General features: G+C 32.0%; 1 protein-coding gene across 1 annotated transcript; it reads left to right on the forward strand.

Annotated features, from left to right (window-relative positions):
- Nucleotides 1–968: 968 nt before the first annotated feature.
- On the forward strand, nt 969–3,829 carry LOC7488926 (uncharacterized). Its single transcript, XM_002324393.4, has 9 exons — nt 969–1,177; nt 1,268–1,324; nt 1,426–1,523; nt 1,678–1,747; nt 2,032–2,080; nt 2,264–2,352; nt 2,447–2,494; nt 3,298–3,357; nt 3,506–3,829. Exons 1-9 carry the CDS (start codon nt 1,118–1,120, stop codon nt 3,614–3,616), a joined length of 642 nt encoding a protein of 213 aa, XP_002324429.1. The 5' UTR covers nt 969–1,117; the 3' UTR covers nt 3,617–3,829.
- Nucleotides 3,830–9,263: the final 5,434 nt, after the last annotated feature.

Consider the following 9,263-nt stretch of genomic DNA (forward strand, 5'->3'; position numbering starts at 1 on the left):
AATTTTTTTAAAAAATATAGTCTAACATGTATTATATTTCAAGTTCATAATAATATTTTTTATTAGAAAATATATTAGTAATACTTGAACTTTTTTTTTTACATTAAAAAAATAATCTGACCCCAACACGTGACAACAATCTAGTTATGTAAAAACTAATTAACTAGAGTCCGAGAAGAAAGATTTTAGGGATATTAAGATGATTGATATACTGTTTTGATGTCACATTGTGTTTTCATGAACTCTCCCTCCCCAGGACATTGTTTTGGAAAGGCTTTATTTGTATTTTTTATTCTACTAAAATTTTATAGGTGTTTTTTATTTGAAAATACATTGAAGTAATATTTTTTTATTTTTTAAAATTTATTTTTAACAACAAGATATAAAAAACTTTAAACTTTCTCAAAAATATTTTTGAAGTCAATGCCATATTTGTGTCAAAATTAATCATCATTAATTTGTATACCTGGCTATCACAAGTGCATATATAAAGGTGAAGGTCATCGAGGCGAGTCCCATTTGAAAACGTGATGTAAATCGTGTTCCCTCAAATTTTAAAATTTTTTTTTTTTTAAAATAAATTTTTTTAAAAGTTTTCAAATCGTTTTGATATGTTAATGTCAAAAATAATTTTAAAAAAATAAAAAAACTTTATTTTATTATATTTTTAAATAAAAAATATTTTACTACAATTCTAAACATACCCTAAACTACAAGCACAGCAGAGCAGTGGCTTGGTCTGGTGTGGTTTCCTCCTGATTTTGTATGCCGTTAGAGGTTGAAACAGGCCAGTGATCGATCGATCTGAATTTGAGAGGAGAAGGCTTCAATTGGGCCTCGTAAAAAACTAAAAACAAGGAAAGTGTATAAAGGTATGGCCCATTGGGGTTAGCAGCCTAAGTGAACAATAGCAAAACCTGAATGAGCCCATTGGATGGTAATAAAATTCCAGAATTATCCGAAGGTACGCATAATTCTGATTCTGATACTGATTCAGAATAATTAGGGTTGTATTTTCCTTTCTTTGGTTTTAGAATCTCATCTCCTCTCTTCCTCTTCCCTTCTTCTGCTTTGGTAGGTGCCTTGTTACTGCCCTCTCTTTCTTAGAGAGAGAGAAATGAAGCTGAAGCAATTAGAAAGCATGTTAGGTGAGCTTCAACAGTTCTCCAATCCAAAGGTATCTTACCTTACTCTCTTTCTCATCCTCCTTCTCCTTCTCCAGAAAAAAATAAAAATAATATGATTGCACCTGCGTGAGTGCGTGCAGGCAGAGCTGGAACAGTACCCAACTGGACCTCACATTGCTTCTCGTATGCTCTATACCGTATGTGTGAAATCACCCCCCACCCTTTTCCTTTAAATAAACAAGAAAGTAGTTTTTCATGCGTAACTATGTGTTTGTGTTTTTTTTTTGTAATTGAAAAGGCAGAAAACTCGTTAGGGGATGTTAGCAACAAGATAGTTGCAGATTTCGGTTGTGGGTGTGGCACATTGGGCGCTGCAGCTTCTCTTATGGGTGCAGAGTGAGTTGCATCCATCCTATTATTATTTTTTTTTTTAAAAGAAAAAAGAAGTGAACTGGAGACTTGTTATGATGACGACGATGATGATTCTTGTGATTTAACCTACTTCATTCTTAAATTTGACTCCTGTTTTCTGTTTGTAATTTTGGAACAGGCAGGTTATCGGCATCGATATTGATTCTGAATCTCTTGAGATAGCATCTCTAAATGCGGAGGATCTTGAGGTATTGTTGTCTGTTTGTGCTATTTATAGCTTTACCTGGCTTCATGTATTTGCCCCTTCATCTCATACTTTCATTTAACAGAAGAAGAAATTCCACATCTATGACTGTGCTTTTTATATTTCATAGAGTAGCATTTCTGGAGAAAATAAAATTGACATTTCTTTGTTTGTGTATATGTGTGTGTCTGTTTTCAAGTTGTCATTTATTTGAGATGGTTTATTTAATGTAATTGTGCATCGTTGCTCTTATCTGATGCGCCTTTTTTTATATGCTGAAATCTGCAGCTGGACATAAACTTCATTCAGTGTGATATCAGGAACTTAGTATGGAGAGGTAACAAAATGAGTGCTTCATGTTTTGTTGTTTCCTGTCTTATGGACAACCAGTGCACCTCTAGAGTGTTTCGAGAAATAAAAAATAGCTTTAATTGATTTTCTGTATCCCATATGTTCATTTCTCATTTGCATTCAACTCTACCAAAAGACCTGGATCTAAGGGTCTCAATCTCTTTTTTAGGTCCTATTGTTGATACTGTTGTGATGAATCCTCCATTTGGGACCCGAAGGAATGGTGCCGACATGGATTTTCTTTCAGCAGCATTAAAGGTGTATTTGGATTTTTTATTTATTTATTTTTTTGTATCCCTTTCTTGAATTGTAATAACAAGGGTGGCTTTTACTCTTTTCCTTTACCTGCCAGATTGCTTCTCGAGCAGTTTATTCATTACACAAGACCTCAACAAGAGAGGTAAGTGGCTTCCTTTGACAGTTCTAGGCTTTAGCAGCAGAACAGAGAATTTGCTTCTGCCCCTTGCACCAATAATTTAGATTAACAAGTTACTAGATAGTGGATTTCCTGTGTATTGGAAGTATCTAGAACTAGTGTATTTCACAATACAAGTTGGTGCTCGTTAAACTAGAGCATTATCGAGCTAAGGGAATAGCTTTCTCTATCTAATCATTGCAAATACATTCTAGTTAGTCTCTCTTAAATGTATGTGCCAAACATGTGCTATTACTAACTGGTTCATTTCCAAAACCCAATTGCTTGCTTTGAGCATTTAACCCAAGGCATTGGCATGCACCTCAAACTATTGTGTCATATGTAAACACTGTTGCGGATGTAGGACCTGTTTCTTCTGGCCTTGGCTGCAAAAAACTCATCCTGGCAATACTTTTAGATAATGTATGCCTCCTTATGTGAAAGAATTTTCTCATTGGTTGTCTGCACTATATATTTGATTAGGTCAAAAGACCAGTATAATCACTGGACTTGCAATTTTTCATCTAGTTGACTGTATTTCTTCACAAATTTATAGCTGCCGCATCGTTTTTTAAGGTAGAGTAGCATGGTTGTACCCCCAGGCTTCTACACTTATCTGCCCCTTTTGCATTTGATGTAAGGTTCAGATCAATTGTTCCCTATTAACTGGCCACAGCATGTTTGTCTACATCGATTCAAGTCATGGATTTTTAGCCCTTTTAACCAGTTCTTATAAGCGTTTTTGTTGTGATAACCACGATGGATTTTATTTTTTCTGGTCATTGCAGCATGTTAAAAAGGCAGCCTTGCGGGGCTTTGGTGCTAGCAGTGCAGAGGTTTTATGTGAGGTGGGTAAATGTGCCTTTGCAGCCACATGTTTACTATTCATTTTTTTGGGGAGCATTCCATGGTCGTGGAAAATGACGTCGATGTTAAGAATGCTTTTCCCTTTAAGTATCTCTTAATTTTGTTTCCGTACCTTTCCCCCCCCCCCAGCTTCGGTTTGATGTGCCTAAGCTATACAAATTTCACAAGAAAAGGGAGATGGACATTGCTGTAGATCTCTGGCGGTTTGCACCAAAAACCAACCAAGGAAATGATAATTGACACCGCAGGAGTAATCGGGGAAATGACAGTGTTCCATCAACATTATGGACAAGTGTAAAACAACCATATGTACGCCATTCAGTGTATGTATTATGAAAATAGGATGTAATTCTGGACAGATTTTGAAGAGAACAAGGGAAAATGCAATTTGATCTAGTCGAGAATTTTGAAGGGAAACAGCTTGAAAATAGCACGAGTTGTACCTTCTTGAAATTTGTTACTCCAGTTACTGCAAGGAAAGCGAAGTTCGCCATACCAGTAAAACCCTAGGAAAAATATTCCATTATTACATGATACACTGTGAGTCCATTTACTTTAAATATTGAAAATGAATAACAAAATGTTTTTTTAATTTGAATAACAAAATATTCCATTAGGTTTTCAGAAAATCAAGGTTGAACTTCTGAAATCTCAAGTGTAGTCGGTCTGATGGATTTTTTAATTTGAATATTTTAATTTAGGTTAAGCTTTAATGAACTTTATAAACTTGTTATAAAGATTAATATGCGTCTAATTTTTTTTTATTTTTTATTTTTTATTTTATTTAAATACTAAAACAAATGTATTTTTCAAACGCTAAAAAAACTCAACTTCCTTTTAAAAAAAAAAAGAAACGCAGACTTGACAAGATAAATGTTTTTTTTTATATATATATATACAAAATAATTTTTAAAAAGGACTTGGCGATGATATATATTGTCATATATTTGAAGTTATTATTATTATTTTTTTTAAATCAACATGCGATCTGCAAATGTTAAGGAAAAGATATTTTTTAGTTTATTCATACTATGACAGCAAATGACTTGGAAAACCAAAGCCCCCTTCTTCTTCTTCTTCTTCTTCTTCTTCTTCTTCTTCTGTATATGATTGCCAACATAGGTTTCGCACGTAGACTCGGAGAGATATGAATGAATTTGCTTGAATACTGTATGTTAAAATTTGTCCCTCGACAGAGTGACGCAGCAGGCTATATATTTCTTCCATTAGAGGAAAACTGTAAGCCATGGGAGAAAATAAAATATGCACGTATGATCTCTTAAAACTGATCCTCACATCACAGGAAAAACAATGAGCATAAACTCCAGGAAACCCTCTTAATTTGACACATAAAAAAGACAAAAAAAAAAATGATTAAAATTTGGAATTAATACATGAATTATTTTTGACATGGTCCAACTGTTTCAAGTGATGAGCCTGCTTGTAAAAAATATAAATTTTCTCAGAATAGTTTTATTTTTCTAGGCAACTTAATTATCTGCTTGTGGAAAAATTTAAAAAAAAATTATTTTTTCAGGTAACCTATCTGATTGTATAAAATAATCTAGTGTGTAGAGAGAGTGAGAGAGTTTTGGGGATAGGAAATGAGATTAACCCTAAAGTTATGCTTTTTGTTTAATTTACTCTAAGAACTTTATAAGAATTCCAACGTATATTACATGTATTAATTAAATTCAAATTAGAATAAAAAACTAAATGGCATGGAGGATTTATTGTGGATTATCTCACGTTGTAGATGATATATAGTAGTGGCTTCTTTTTTTCAAGCCAGAGGCGGAAACCGTGAGAGGAAAGAAAGATGAGAGAAGAAAAGAGAAGGGAGAAGAATGGTCGCTAGAGTCATGTCGTTGCTGAGACACTGACATGCGTAACCTTGGGAGGAGTCTTTGCCAAGACAGCTATGACGACATCCAAGGTTGTTAACGTCATGATTTTAACACGGCATGAAAAATACAAAATAAATTTAAATTGTAAAAATAAATCGTAAAATTATAAAATTATAAGGAATTTTAAAATACATTATAGAGAGTCTGCCCAAGTCTATGTGCAAGCCGCAAAATTTTCACCCTGATCATCTGAAGTGTTTCACGTGTCTCATCAAACTCTTTTGATTTCCTGTTTGTAGGATCTTCAATTTGTTGGGATTGCGTATGAGAAACAGTTCCATTAGCATGAAGTTGCGGGGTTGCCCTAGGTGCAGGTTCCAATAGTGGTGCAGCGCGTCCAAGGCCAGCTGGACGAGAAGGTGAGGGGGCTTCACTCAAAGACTTTGCAGATGAAGATGCAATCTCAGAGTGAATAATTTTTGTTAATTTTGTCAAACTCGATAAACTCGGTCCGAGTTTACCGAGTTTGATAGATTTTAACCGAGTTTGACTGAGTTTGCTGATTTCCGAGTTTTTTACCCGATTTTGCACGTTATATCTGAGTTGACTCGTAAAATCGTATGATTTTACGAGTCAACTCGCGAGTTTAACAACCTTGACGACATCCATGAAAGCCATAATATCAGATCAGAGAATGCCATACCCACCACTCAACTAGGACAAGCTTCCTCATACAGTATTTGCGTCAAATGCGTTAGCTATTTTTTTTTTAACATGGATATTCAGGCTAATTTACATGTATTTCAAGTAATTTTATAGATTTAAAATTAATGATTATGTAAGCTTCTAATGGCCATGAGGGAACTTGAACTCGTGATCATTATATAGCAAACTCAAGATCTGACCAGTTGAGCTATTATTTGACACTTGATCATATTGTTTTTTAATTTGGTGTGGTAACTTTTTAATTTTTTAATTTGATTCATAATTCTTTGATAGCTTTTCAATTTAGTCCCATATTTCATCCTATCCGAACACGATGAAGGCCTAATCAGGGGTAAACAAAGGGAAGGGAAATGAAAGAGATAGATGACCAAACCAGATTAGTTCATTGTGGTCATGTCTATGACTCGAGTCGTAAATTTGACAGGTTAATCCAGGTTAACCAGGTCGATCTAATATGGCGTCATCTTTTCATTTCACTCAATATTTGTTTTTCTCAATTTTATCATTTGACAATTAGTTGTTTTACATTTAAGTCTGATCAAGTCAAGCAAATGTTATAACAATAATGACTTTAAAAAGTTTTGGAGCCATATTAGGTTTTGAACGTGGTGACAGGGTCGCGTGTAAGCCCGCTTAGTTAAATGAGTTATGACAAGCTAACTCCAACACAAAAGGTTTTGAAACTTATTAATCATATTGTTTTTTAATTTGGTGTGATAACTTTTTAATTTTTTCATTCGATAAATAATTCTTTGATAGCTTTTTAATTTAGTCTTATAATTCATCATATCCAAGCCTGATGAAGGCCTAATCAGGGGTAAACAAAGGGAAGAGAAATGAAAAAGATAGATGACAAAGTGAGGTTAGCTTATTGTCGTCATGTTTATGACTTGAGTCGTGAATTTGACAGATTAATCCAGGTTGACCAGGTCAATTTAATATGGTGTCATCTTCTCGTTTCACTCCATATTTGTTTTTCTCAATTTTATTATCTGACAGTTCATTGTTTTGCATTTAAGCCTCATCAAGTTAGGCAAATTTTATAACAATAATGACTTTAAAAAAAATTTGGAACCAAATCAGGTTTTGAACGTGGTGATTGGGTCGCTTGTGAGCCCGCTTGATAAACCCGGCTATGCTAAGCTAACTGCAACATAATTAGTTTTGAAACCCAAGCCATGTAAGGAACATAACATAGGGTGAGGCTTGATAAATAAAAAAACAATGGAACTATGCAGATAAGCTATTTTATTTTCATTCAATTTTTATTTTTGTTTTCAAATATATTGATGCATAATTAAATTAATATGTTAAATAGCATGGCATATCGTAATATTATATTTTTTTTATCTACATTAATTGCTTAGCATTCCGGTTTAGTCTTTGTTTATCCTTAATATTTTTTTTAATATTTATTAACATATATGATCTATTAATTTTATTGAACAAACTGATCAAGCTTTAAGTGCGCACGCTTGAATTGATTTTTGCTGTAGCCTGTATCGCAGCGTAAACACTACGACTAGCCCTTATCTAACTCTAAAGGGATTTGTGAATTTTTAATAGGTTTTAGATTTAATTTCTTCTTTCTTGATATATTTAATTCCAATTTTATAATTTAAGCAATAGTACTATGATTTCACGAACATTGAATTTTTTTATACTAATTAGAGAGGTATGAAAAAATATATCATGAAAGAAAAAATTAAATCTATAATCTATTAAAAATAATAAAAATACTTTCACTTAAAATATATATATATTTTATATGTATATATATATATATATTAAGTAATACTCTAAAAGGCGTGAGGAAATTTAATTGTACTTATATATTATACTAATTATTATTATTATTATTATTATTATATTATTATTATATTATAACATATATATATTTTTTTCTGTTTTTATATATTTATTTTTGTTTTTTATGCCTTTATGGGTTTTTTTTTTGCTTTTTTTTTTTGTGTTTTTTTAAATGAATTTTTTTTATTTAATTTAGTTTGTTAATGGTAATTTTTAAATTTAGTTATCAGACTTTCATGACACAAATCCTAAGTTTGACGGGTTAACCTGATTTGACGAGTTAACCTGGAATTTTATTTTTTTTGCTTTTTTTCTTTTTAATTAATTTTTTTTGTTTTGTTTAGTTTGTTAATGTTAAATTTCTTTCTATTTAATTACCAGACTTTCATGACACGTATCTCGAGCTTGACAGGTTAACCTGTCAAATTTTTTTTTTATTTAGTTATCAAACTTTCATGACGTGAATCTAAGGTTTAACGGATTAACCTGATTTGAAGGGTTAACCCAGTTAATTCAGATTTTCTTTTCTTTTCCTTCATTAATTTTTTTTCTTTGTTTTTTTCTTTTTAATTAATCTATTTAATTATCACACTTTTATGACACGACCTTGCAGTCAAACCCACATCCAAGGCTCTTAGGTCCGGTATTGCAACTAGACTCACTTAAACTTGAGCCATGGAAGTTTAATATTATTATTAAAATTATAAATATTACTCTTGAGTCAAGCGTTGCAGCTAGACCAAAGGCTCTTGGATATATCTTTGTAAAAGGACATAATACTCTTAGATCTTAGCTTTTTTTGATATTTTTTATGCAAGAAAAAAAAATAACATGTGGCGTATGCCTTTGTTTTTTTTTTTTCCTTTTCCTTTTTCTTTTTAAGCCTTTTACTGTGGACTGCACAGTGCAATCCACAGTGAAAAAGCTGATGCTTTTAGTTTCTTTTTTTTTGTCTTGTAATTATTTTTTTAATTTAGTTTCTTAATATTAATTTTTTTCTATTTAATTATCAGACTTTCATGACACGGATCCCAGGTTTGACAGGTTAACCCAGTTGATTCAGATTTCCTTTTCTTTTTCTTCATTAATTTTTTTTCTTTCTATAGGTTTTTTTTCTCTTTACTTTTTCCTTTTAATTAATCTTTTTTCTATTTAGTTCATTAATATTAATTTTTTTTTTCTATTTAGTTATCACACTTTTATGACACGAATCTCAGGTTTAACGGGTTAATCTGATTTGAGAGGTTAACCTAGTATATATATATTCTCTGTTTTGCGTTTCGTAAGAATAAATAATTATTCTTTAAATATCATAAAGTTTTTCACAAAAACAACTTTAGCCGCTGGAAAGCATCTCAAAAGCAACTTGGACTGTGAAGAATAATAAATGATTGGTATATCATGTAAAAAAACCTGAAGGCTTTGTGTTTCGTGTGAAAAATTGTTTGTGTAGTAACATCGAGGAGATTGAAAATGAACAGTAGAAAAGAAAATGGACATGGTGA

The sequence above is a fragment of the Populus trichocarpa genome, chromosome 18 (genome assembly GCF_000002775.5).
Source record: "Populus trichocarpa isolate Nisqually-1 chromosome 18, P.trichocarpa_v4.1, whole genome shotgun sequence".
NCBI lineage: Eukaryota > Viridiplantae > Streptophyta > Magnoliopsida > Malpighiales > Salicaceae > Populus > Populus trichocarpa.

Excerpts from the sequence above, each read along its gene's own strand:
- LOC7488926 (XM_002324393.4), top strand. The coding sequence starts at position 1,118 with ATGAAGCTGAAGCAATTAGAAAGCATGTTAGGTGAGCTTCAACAGTTC. Across the intron at positions 1,524-1,677 it reads GCTTCTCTTATGGGTGCAGA|GCAGGTTATCGGCATCGATA; the intron begins GTGAGTTGCATC and ends ATTTTGGAACAG. Across the intron at positions 2,495-3,297 it reads ACAAGACCTCAACAAGAGAG|CATGTTAAAAAGGCAGCCTT; the intron begins GTAAGTGGCTTC and ends TGGTCATTGCAG.